Source organism: Cebus imitator, unplaced genomic scaffold (assembly GCF_001604975.1).
Source record: "Cebus imitator isolate Cc_AM_T3 unplaced genomic scaffold, Cebus_imitator-1.0 Scaffold212, whole genome shotgun sequence".
Lineage (NCBI taxonomy): Eukaryota > Metazoa > Chordata > Mammalia > Primates > Cebidae > Cebus > Cebus imitator.
In genome coordinates this window covers 3,199,564-3,210,619 of record NW_016107527.1, presented here as the reverse complement: position 1 = coordinate 3,210,619, position 11,056 = coordinate 3,199,564, and the positions used below count along the sequence as shown (strand labels likewise).

The window sequence follows — 11,056 nt, the reverse complement described above, 5'->3', positions numbered from 1 at the left end:
CTGCAAATGCTCTTGCCACCTCAATGCACTCATTCAGAGTTTTCCTGGGGGTAGACAGTCTCTGGAATTGTAGAATCTTCTCCCATGCAAAAACACAGAAAATCCCTGCAGGCACATCACCTCCCCAGTTCTCTTAGGAGGCAGGCGGCTGCTGTGTAGCATTATTCTTCATGGCCAGAGGGAGAACCAAGATAGGGATTCAGCTGCTCTGTTCTTCTACTCGGCAAGTCTTCTGCAAGCACATGAGTAGGCTCAGGGAGGTGCTGCTACCATTTGGTGGTGAAAACACTCTGCTCATTAAGGGCAACAAGTCAGAGCTCTCTAAGGGCCCCCTCGGCCCTGTCTGTCTGGCCCATCATGGGCTCGTTCTTCACTAATAGTCTCTCACTGCTGACAGAGCCCACACGGGTCTTTATGTGTGTCAGATTCCTTGCGAATGGTGAATGGCAGAGAGATGACCCAGCTAATCATCAGACCTGCTTCTAAAATGCCATCCAGTTAGATGCAGCAGAGCCCAGCTCTACTCACTCATCCATGAATGCGACTCTGAGCTGTGAGAACAAAAGCCAAAGGAACTCTCCATTAGGAAACTAAGGGGAAGACAGCAATGTAACAAGTCCCAGGTTCAAAATGACAAGTGATTCACTGAAGATGCCACAGCAGTATAGTCTATCACTGGGCGCAGGGATATAGCCAAAAGAATGAGAATTTTACAAGATAATGAATTACTGGCTGGGCTACAAAATGGAAAATTCAAGCTGATAAGGCCAGTGGACTATCCTTTTGAACTGAATTCGATGAAAGAATAAACTGTGGCATAGTAGCTCTTTTTTAGTAATGGGAACATGGTTACAAGATGCCTGAGAGGATGTTATCCACACACTACTGTCATCTTTTTAAGCACTCACTTCATGCTCAAGTCTGCCATTCTATAAACTTATTCTTGGAGTAGAGAGAAGTAAAAAGCATGATTTTTTTTCCTCCATTTTGAAAAATCCCAAATTACGTTAGAAGTAGGAAATAGGGGCCGGGCGCGGTGGCTCACGCCTGTAATCCCAGCACTTTGGGAGGCCGAGGCGGGTGTATCACGAGATCAAGAGATCAAGACCATCCTGGTCAACATGGTGAAACCCTGTCTCTACTAAAAATACAAAAAATTAGCTGGGCATGGTGGCGCGTGCCTGTAATCCCAGCTACTCAGGAGGCTGAGGCAGGAGAATTGCCTGAACCCAGGAGGCGGAGGCTGCGGTGAGCCGAGATCGCGCCATTGCACTCCAGCCTGGGTAACAAGAGTGAAACTCCGTCCCCCCCCCCCAAAAAAAAAGAAGTAGGAAACAGATTCCATAATTATTAAGGAGAGATAACAGATTGGCCCCATTGAAAAGTTTATAAAATCCAATCCCATTTTAAAGCCTCGTAAGAATGTGGCGACAGTAGCTCCTCCCCGTGCCCTCAGCTTTCAGCCACTATTCAGCTTTGCCTGTGGTCTAACTCTCCCTTCAGCCACAGCGGTGGCAAATTAACAGCTGCCATTTCCTGAAAGCTGACAATGAGCCGCATCTGGATGTGCTCTTGGCGGACATGACTGCTTTAATCATCAGAAAGACCTCAGAGGTGAGTACAATCATTTCCCCATCCTACCAATGAGGAAACTGAGGCGTAGAGAGGGTAAGTAACTTGTCCAAGGCCATACAGCTAGAAGGCGGGGACCAGGATTCGAGCTTCTTCAATGAGCATGCAAGAGAGAAGGGGAGATGCCCCGTGGAGCAGTTGGAAAGGGCTCAAGAGCTGGCGCCCAAGCTCCTTCACCCTGGGCCAATCCCTTAATCTCTCTACAGAAGGAGGTGAACCACCTTGCCCACTGCCTCACAGGATTGCTGAGAAGTCCAAATGAGATCAAATACAGGAAAAACCTTGAAAATAGAAAAGCATTCTCAAAGCACCCTGTGCTATTGATAAAAGGACAGAAGACTAAATCACACTCCTTAGGAGCACAACACTTCAATCATTCTGGCTTCAATGGAAAGACCACACCCCCTCTCGTCCCCTGACTTAATGCTTTCAATAAACAGCACAGGATTTTCTTGCGCAATCTTTTAAAGATGAAGGGCTCAGGTATGCATGCTGGTACTTGAACTGGTCTTTGCAGGGAGCTTTAGTGTCTTACAATATTTAATACAGACATCCTGCCTGAGCTATTTATCCTGACTTGGGAAAGTAACCATTTCCCTGTTACTGCTAATTCTGTTCCAAAAACAAAAAAAAGACTATTGTAATTTCATACCCTTAATCTATGCAACACAGGAATGAGAAGGAAAAAAAAAAACGCAACACAGTACTTTCTCATGAACGAGACACATTATATACAGTAATTCACATTTTATTATTGTATCATTATGAACAGTGAAGTCCATAGTTCAGTCCTCAGACAACATAAAAGTAAATGTTTTACATATACTTTTGTAACTCCTCCCTGTAATGTGATGACATGATATCTATATTTTTTGAACCACTGTGATTTACTAGTCTATTAAAAAGCCATTACACATTGAAAAACTGAACAATTCCAACAATGCAATCTTCAAGCAATTAAAAACAAAAAAATGTTGAGCCAATGTGGGAGATCTGCTGAGTAATCCGGCCTTTGAAGTAATGTCTAGTGGAAACCCTGTTTTCTCCTTCCATCTGAGGGTTATTAAGAATAAAAAAGCCAAACCAAAAACCACCTGCTCTGAGTGAAAGTAAGGATTCAGCCCACATGACTCAGGGACACACTCCCCAGTGGTTGGTGAAGGCACCATCACTCCAACATGTGCAGGAGCAGCGAGGGGTCTGCCTCCACGGCCCGCAGCCCATTGTGTAGGCTCTGGAAGGTGGCCTCCTTCCCGAAGCGCTGCCGCCAGCGGACGAAGGCCTCCACCACCTGTGACTGCACATTGTGGGGGTGGTTGGCCTTACAGCGGTAGATATCCGTCTGGGACAGCCCCAGAGATAGCACCACAGGCTCCCACTCGGGCCCCAGTCTCTGGGCCAGCCGGTTAATCTGCCGGTCTGATGGGGAGCTGTTGAGGAGGTGCGAGGGGATCACAGTCATCTGGTCACCTGAGGAGGAAAAAGACACCCGGGTGAAATGAGCAAGGCAACAAACACATCATTTGGGGGCAGAAGCAAGAGACGGGAGAAGAAAGCATGCTTCCAAATGGCAGAGCCAATTGGCTCTCATCTTCGCTGCTCTGTACAATGCAATGATTCAGGGCTTATCTATGAGAACGTTTATTACAGAAACTTTTTTTTTTTTGAGACGGAGTCTCACTCTGTCACCCAGGCTGGAGAGCAATGGTATGATATTGACTCAGTACAACCTCTGCCTCCTGGGTTCAAGTGATTCTCTTGCTTCAGCCTCCCAAGTGGCTAGGATTACAGGCACCTGCCATCACACCTAGCTAATTTTTGTATTTTTAGCAGAGATGAAGTTACATCATGTTGGCCAGGCTGGTCTTGAACTCCTGACCTCAGGTGATCCACCCGCCTCGGTGTCCCAAAGTCCTGGGATTACGGGTATGAGCCACCACACCTGGCCTATTACAGAAACTTTGAAAGCAAGAAAATAAAAATAACTAGAAATCCCACCAGAAAAACTCACTGATAATAACCGGTCTATTTCCTTTGATATATAAAACACACATGTAGGGTCTATTTCCTTTGATATATAAAACACACACCTTGTACATGCTGCTTTGTAATAGACTTTTTTTCACTTCTGTCTCTTTTACTCAAGGCCAGGCAAGGTATTCTGGGGAATTCAAGAATGGTGCACAGACCCCAGCTCCCTCTGGCACTGTCTGTGGCCTTAGTGATGGGGCCTGTTCCAAGTCTGGGAATGCCCCTCCCTATGGGAAAGGCAGGTGCTAGAGGACAAACGCTAAATAAAACAGCTACCCTCCCCAATGAGCTTGAACTTGAAATATTACCGAGAAAAGGTGTAGCTACTAACAGAAGCAGGGGCCAAGAAGCCTGCTGAGAGCAAAATAAACCTAAGAGACCATGGGGTAGCGGGAAGGGAAGAGAGGGGTGTTTGTTCGTAATAGAGACCACAAGAGTTACTGTCCTGGCAGAGTCCAGAAACGGAATAGGAAGTATGTGCTGAGATGAGGCAAGGAGGAAATCTGACCTTACACTTGCTGAACTAGATTCCTATTTGCCCGAGGCCAGTCTGCTAAGAAGCATGATGCTGAGTGAATGTTTATAAATGTGCCCAGCAAAACCAATGACCAGTGTCTTTGATTATACAGAAGGAGCTCCTAACCTTGTTAGGGAAGGAAGGCCTTCTAGGGGAAGGAGGCTAAAGCTAAGCCCTGAACACTAGAAGGAGCTGGGTGATGAGGGAGGAAGAGGGCGTGGTGTATCTCTAGAAGAGAGAATTGCAAGTGCAAAGGCCCAGAGGCAGGAGAATCCCAATGGAGGAAGGGAAAGACACTCGCAGCAGCCAAGTGCAGAGATTGAGAGGGACTCCAAACATCCAAAATCATTTGCCAGTTCAGACATTTGTTTGACAGCACAGTACACTATGCTCCTGTCCATCAGCATCACAGGGATTCAGGTCAGTCTACTTTATGCTCACCAGTCCACTATTCTGTTTTGATTTATGATTCAATAAGAAGGTAAAGGCACCCTATTACAAGAGCTGATGTTTTCCACAGCCCATGCCCTTTGGCCTCTGGGTAGTGGCCAACACCTTAGGGATGAGTTGCAAAAATATTGTCAAGCGCTCTTTCTGGTGTTTGTCAACACTACAATTTAAGAAACAAGGACTAAGAAGCAATTAGAATACTGATGATACTACCGATCAATATTTAAGATTAACAGTAATGATTTTACAGCTTGTATAAAAACATGGGCTCATTAAAAAAAAAATCAAGCAACACAAAACAGCACAAAGAAGAGAAGAAATCATCTAATATCCCGCCATTATGTTTACAGTTGGTGACCATCATTCTGGATATCTCTTTAAGCAAATATACTGGTAGAAGGCTAGATAGAGGGTAATGGCTTCGATAACATATGAGCTTTTTTTCTAGTAAGAGCTATTTAATTTAGTTTGAACCTAACAGAAGAAAAAGCAAAAGAGAAACAAAATGACATTCTGACCAGCAGCTACAAATTACATACTTGAAAACACACACATACACACAATTTAATGCACAGAAAAAGTTATGAAAATTTAACTGCATGTTTTCATAGTAATAATCTATAATCACATTTCCTCTCCATTTCCGCACACTTGATTATTTTTTGCTCATACAATGTTTATTTTGTCAGATGCCTAACAGTTCTATGTTTCTTTAACAATCATCCATGCCCCCTTGCCCCACTGTTCAGTCCTAAGGCGGCATCATAATGGTTTGAATGCTCACCAGTGTTCTGTCATTGCCACTGCTACTGTTTTTCATCTGTGGCTTTTCTACTCCTGGGTCTGTTCTTCTGATTTAACTCATTTGGGTCAATTTCATCACAGGGTGTTTTTTTTTTTTTTTTTTTTTTTTTTTTTCAAGAAATGGTTGTGGTTGCAACAGTCCCTGACTTCTTTCAGGTCAAGGCGGCCTGCTCATTGCCTTCACTGGAATAATAATATTTCGAGAACAATTTTATATTATTTTTATCTTTTTATATTCTTTTTAATAGTATAATATAAAATTATCTTCCTAATTTTAAATTATATTATTTAAATAATTTTATTTCCCTTAAAAGTTCGTAGACCTCGTTCATATTTTATGACAGGGGTTGCTGGTGTAGAGAATTCTGATACCAACTTAATTATCCAGTATTTTGTGTGACTTGCTTTTATTGTCTAAGGTCAAATTACTGAACCTTTAGACCAGGGTATATCTTATTCATTCTACATCTGAACTTCCAGATATGTGGCATAACCTTCTAACTAAAGATTCAGTTCTCTCTTCCTTTTGGGAAAATCTTCCTGGGTCACATGGTTGCATTCTTTCCTTGCTCCATATGCTGGACGGCTGTGCTTCTCCTCCATGGCTGTCATATTCTCCTCATTGCTTTAATCCCCTCCTTGGGATTATCTCACTCTTTGATTTTCGGCTCTGTCTATCCTGTGTGTGTGTGTGTGTGTGTGTGTGTGTGTGTGTGTGTGTGTGACAGAGAGAGAGAGAGAGAGAGAGAGAGAGTGAGTGTGTGTTTTCTGGTTTTAATGTTGTATGGTGTTTTTGTTCTCAATTTCTTTTCTTGGCTCTATCTTTTAAAAATTCCATTCTACTTCACACTCATTAGGAGAGCTACTATTAAAAAAAACAAAAACAGGAAGTCCCAAATGTGGGCAAGGGTGTGGAGAATATGGAACTTTCGCGCACTACTGGTGGGAATGTAAAATGGTACAGGTGCTGTGGAAAACAGTATGGCACTTCCTCAAAAATTTAAAGATAGAATTAGCACATGATCCAGCGATTCCACTTCTGGATACATACTCAAAAGAACTGAACGCAGGGACTCAAAGAGAAATGTGTATACCTACGTTCATAGCAGCATTATTCACAATAGCCAAAAGGTGGAAGCAAACTAAGTATCCATCACTGGATGAACGGATACGCAAAATGCGGTACAAACATACAGTGTTATATTATTTGGCCTTAAAAAGGATGGAACTTCCGACACATGCTCCAACATGGATGAATCTTGAAGACATTATGCTAAGTAAAATAAGCCAGTCACAAAAGGACAAATACTTTCTGATTCTATTCCTATGAGGTACTTGGAGTCGTCAATTCAGATACAGAAAATAGAATGCTGGTTGCCAGGGGGTGGGGGAGAGAAAATAGGGAATTATTGTTTAATGGGTGCAGAGTTTCAGTTTTGCAAGATGAAGACTTTTAAAGATTGGTTATAAAACAATGTGAAGGTACTTAGCACTACTGAACTATACATTTAAAAAATGGTTATGATGGCAAATTTTATGTTATGTATATTTTACAATTAAAAATAAAAATTAAAAGTAATCCCACTGTTGTTTTATCATAACTATTTCTTGAGTTTTTGTTTCTACTGAATTGATGCTGAGCCTTTATACAGCATAAAATACTTGTGAGGTTGAGTCTTCTAGGACTGGGTCTTCTTACAGACCAGACTGGTTGTATGTTTATTTTTGCAAGCTGTGTTCCTTTCTTTCCTTTTCTTTATTTAAAAATATATATATACTTAATAGAGACAGGGTCTCACTATGTTGTCCAGGCTTGTCTCAAACTCCTGGCCTCAAGTGATCCTCGTGCCTCAGCCTCCCAAAGTTTTGGGATTACGGGTATGGAACCGCTGTGCCCGGCCAACAAGCTGTGTTCCTCTCTTGCATTCCTCTGCTGCAGCATTTCACAGAACAGTCATGCCCCTCATTGCCATCTGGTTCATACTTATGAGCATCTGTGTCCAAAACTGCTCTTTGTTCTCCTAGAACAAGCTGATGTATCTTTTGACACTCTCCTCACTTTACAGGGAACCAGTTGTTGTTCTACCTCTGAGCTACGATTTTAGGTTGGCTGCTGCTTTCTATGAACTTTTCTGCCATGGAAGAGAGGTAGGAGTCATGAGGCCAGATCTTGGGTGCTCTCTGTCCTCTTTTGGAGGGGAGTTAAATGTCTTAGACCAGGGCCTACTCTGCCTAACCAGGGCAGACTCAATCCTATGGTCTCTTTCCTATAAATCAGCACAAAGACTAGGAGATGGCCTCCCCTGGGTGCCTTTCTGACTCTGCAAGAGTTTTTTTTGGTTTTGACATTTACAAAGTCTACCACTCATCTCCTCAACCAGCTGCTTTCCATATTGATCCGTATTAGGAGGAACCCTCAGGAACTGGTCCCTCTCACCTTCCTTTCCCAGTACTGCCCCTGGGGGGCCACGGTGGGGTATTCCCTTCCTTGCCTTCCACTTTTCAAAGTGGCTGAAATAAAGTCATAATTGTTTTGTCTGCTTGTTTGCTGTGGGTGCATACGGTTCTGGGTTTGATTCTGTCTCTAACTGCATTTTGATTCTGTTGCCTGGGTGCTGGGAAGGAAGTGTCTGTGTTTCTGCTATACTCTGTCACCCTTTCTCACTCTTGGCCAACATGAATGCAACATACGCTTCGAGCCAATTCTTTGGAAGTAAGGACAGAGTTTGCTCTGATTCTTCCACACTTTCAGGGTCACTTAGCCCTTGGAAATAGGGTCACATAACTGGGAGATGGCCAGCAGCCTGAGGACACAGGCCGGAGCAAAGATAATTGGCACATAAGCACCACCCCACCAAGCAGATCAAGCCCTTTCAAATGGACATCTTTGCACATATAAAGAGGCAATCGCAGCTGCTTGTGCTGTCTGACCTCTATCAGGGAAAGTGTCCTCACGAGGCCTGTTCAGTTCATGAATTTTGCTGAACACAAGGTTACTTAGAAATGAGAGTCCCAAGGCTTTGGTATCAACTCTCAAGGATATCTTACATAAAATCAGGCCAAGTCATAAATTAATCCACTGTGACCATCTGGCTACTATTTCTCAAAGCTAGCATGCACACCACTAGCAGAAGGCAAGATGAACATTCTGTAGTACAATAGTCATCTATTTTAATATGATTAGAAAAATATAAACAGCATTTCAAACTCATGATTGCAAGGTTCAAGATAAGTAAATTAAAAAGCAGATATAGAATGACAACCAAATACTTAAAAGTCAGTTAAAAATAAATTTAAAGGGCCGAGCATGGTGGCTCACGCCTATAATCCCAGCACTTTGAGAGGCCGAGGTGGGTGAATCACTTGAGGTCAGGAGTTCAAGACCAGCCTGGCCAACATGGTGAAACCCCATCTCTACTAAAATAAAAAAATTAGCTGGGTGTGGTGGTGCATGCCTGTAATTCCAGCTACTTGGGAGGCTGAGGGGGGAGAATCGCTTGAACCTGGGAGGTGGAGGTTGCAGTGAGCCGAGATCACAAGACTGTACTCCAGCCTGGGCGACAGAGCAAGATTCCCTCTCAAAAACAATAATAATAATAAATTAATAAATTAATTTAAAGAAAAGCATTAAATTAGGCTGGGCACAGTGGCTCACACCTGTAATTTCAGCACTTTGGGAGGCTGAGGCAGGCAGATCACTTGAGCTCAGGAGTTCGAGACCAGCCTGGCCAACATGTTGAAACTTCACCTCTGCTAAAAATACAAAAATTAGCTGGGCATGGTGGCAGGCAGCTGTATTCCCAGCTACTTGGGCAGCTGAGGCAGAAGAACTGCTTGAACCCTGGAGGCGGAGGTTGCAGTGAGCTGAGATCATGCCACTGCACTCCAACCTGGGCAACAGAGTGGGACTCCACCTCAAAAATAAAAAGAAAAGTATTAAATTAGTGGTAGAAATGGTACATAGATATGGCAAAAATTGAACAAGGGGAACCCAAATGACTGAAGCTTGGGAAGTGCGTTATTTTCCACAAATGCACCCTTAGCATTCTACACACACTATGTGCTGCACAGGGCTTCTCCAGTACATGGTGGGGTCTGCAGCATACCTGGCTTGCACCTACTAATTGCTGGTGACACCCATACCCCACCACGAACACATATGTTCACATACCCTGGGGTGAGGCGGTACTATCTCTGGTTAAAACCACCAGACACTGTGGTATAGAACGTCCATCCTGGTTTAAAAAATCCTAAACAGGAATGTAACTGTCCTCATATAGGGCTGTATAAAATGTTCTCCCTTATACAGATCCTAAATTTTTCATGTAATCCTTTAATCCCATTCTCAGTGAAACTTGTCTGTTTCCAAAGGAGGAATATACACTGACAAAGCCATCTACTGCAATGAAGCCAAGGATCCGCTTAAAGGAAAGTGGAAACCCCTCCCCCTGCTCTCCACTCCTACCCCGCCCCCCCCCACTTAACTTACTTTCTCACCCCTCCATCCCTCATTTCTGTGGTCACTATATGAATGAAAATGACATAGCATGCTCCCTCCGTCTCCAGCTATCTCCTCCTCCCTCACCCATGCCTATCAATGGCTGTTCTGGCCTCAAAACTAAAAATCTCCTCTCTAATCCCTATTGCATTTCCCAAAAGTTTCTCACATAACTTTTCCATGTTTTGTATATGACATTGCTGATTTCGAAGCTCCCAATGGTCAGAGACCACGTCTTCTACTTCTGCAACCTCCTTCCCCTTTAGACCTTTGCCAAGCACAAACGGAAACTCAACGTACACCTTTCCAGGGGCTGATGACCATCTTAAAGCAAAAAAGCCCTCTGAGTCAAGTTTTGGCCTCCGCATCTCCTCTAGCTGTGTGTTTGACTTCATCTGTTCCAGAAAAAAAGCCATCTCTTCTTTTTTGAGACAGAGTCTGGCTCTGCCGCCAGGCTGGAGTGCCGTGGCACGATCCCGGCTCACTGCAACTTCCGTTTTCTGGTTTCAAGCAATTCTCCTGCCTCAGTCTCCCGGGTAGCTGGGCCTGCAGGCGCACACCACCACGCCCGGCTAAGTTTTTGTACTTTTAGTAGAGACAGGGTTTCACCATGTTGGCCATGATGGTCTCGATCTCTTGACCTCTTGATCTGCCCGCTTCGGCCTCCCGAAGTGTGGGATTACAGGCGTGAGCTACCGCGCCCGGCCAAAAGCTATCTCTTCTAACAGCTCTCTGAGCAGCAGTAGTTCCTATTCCTTATTGCTTTCACTGGAATAACTGGTTGAATGTGGCTTCTGTGAGTGAAGGACAGTCTACAGGCCCAGCGTCCTGTCTGGTCAACCTCCTGTTTTCACCTTGCATTCCATGATGTGATCACCTTACAGGTAATCTGAGAATGGGAACTCTCCAGGGTTCAAAAGCACCGTTCAGAAGATAAAGACCACGGATTAAAGAAGAGGTGCAGGCCGGGCGCGGTGGCTCACGCCTGTAATCCCAGCACTTTGGGAGGCTGAGGCGGGTGAATCACGAGGTCAAGAGATCGAGACCATCCTGGTCAACATGGTGAAACCCCGTCTCTACTAAAACTACAAAAAATCAGCTGGGCATGGTGGCACGTGCCTGTA

At 44.1% G+C, this 11,056-nt stretch overlaps 1 protein-coding gene across 3 annotated transcripts in view; it reads right to left on the bottom strand.

Annotated features, from left to right (window-relative positions):
- Positions 1-2,343: 2,343 nt before the first annotated feature.
- Positions 2,344-11,056, bottom strand: part of CRADD (CASP2 and RIPK1 domain containing adaptor with death domain) — a 179,286-nt gene continuing 170,573 nt past the window's right edge. For all 3 annotated transcript variants that reach the window (XM_017548640.2, XM_017548642.2, XM_037745768.1), the window contains one exon: positions 2,344-3,102. In XM_017548640.2, coding sequence (XP_017404129.1) covers positions 2,801-3,102 — 302 coding nt within the window. In that variant the 3' untranslated portion in view covers positions 2,344-2,800. The remainder of the gene's footprint in view (positions 3,103-11,056) is intronic.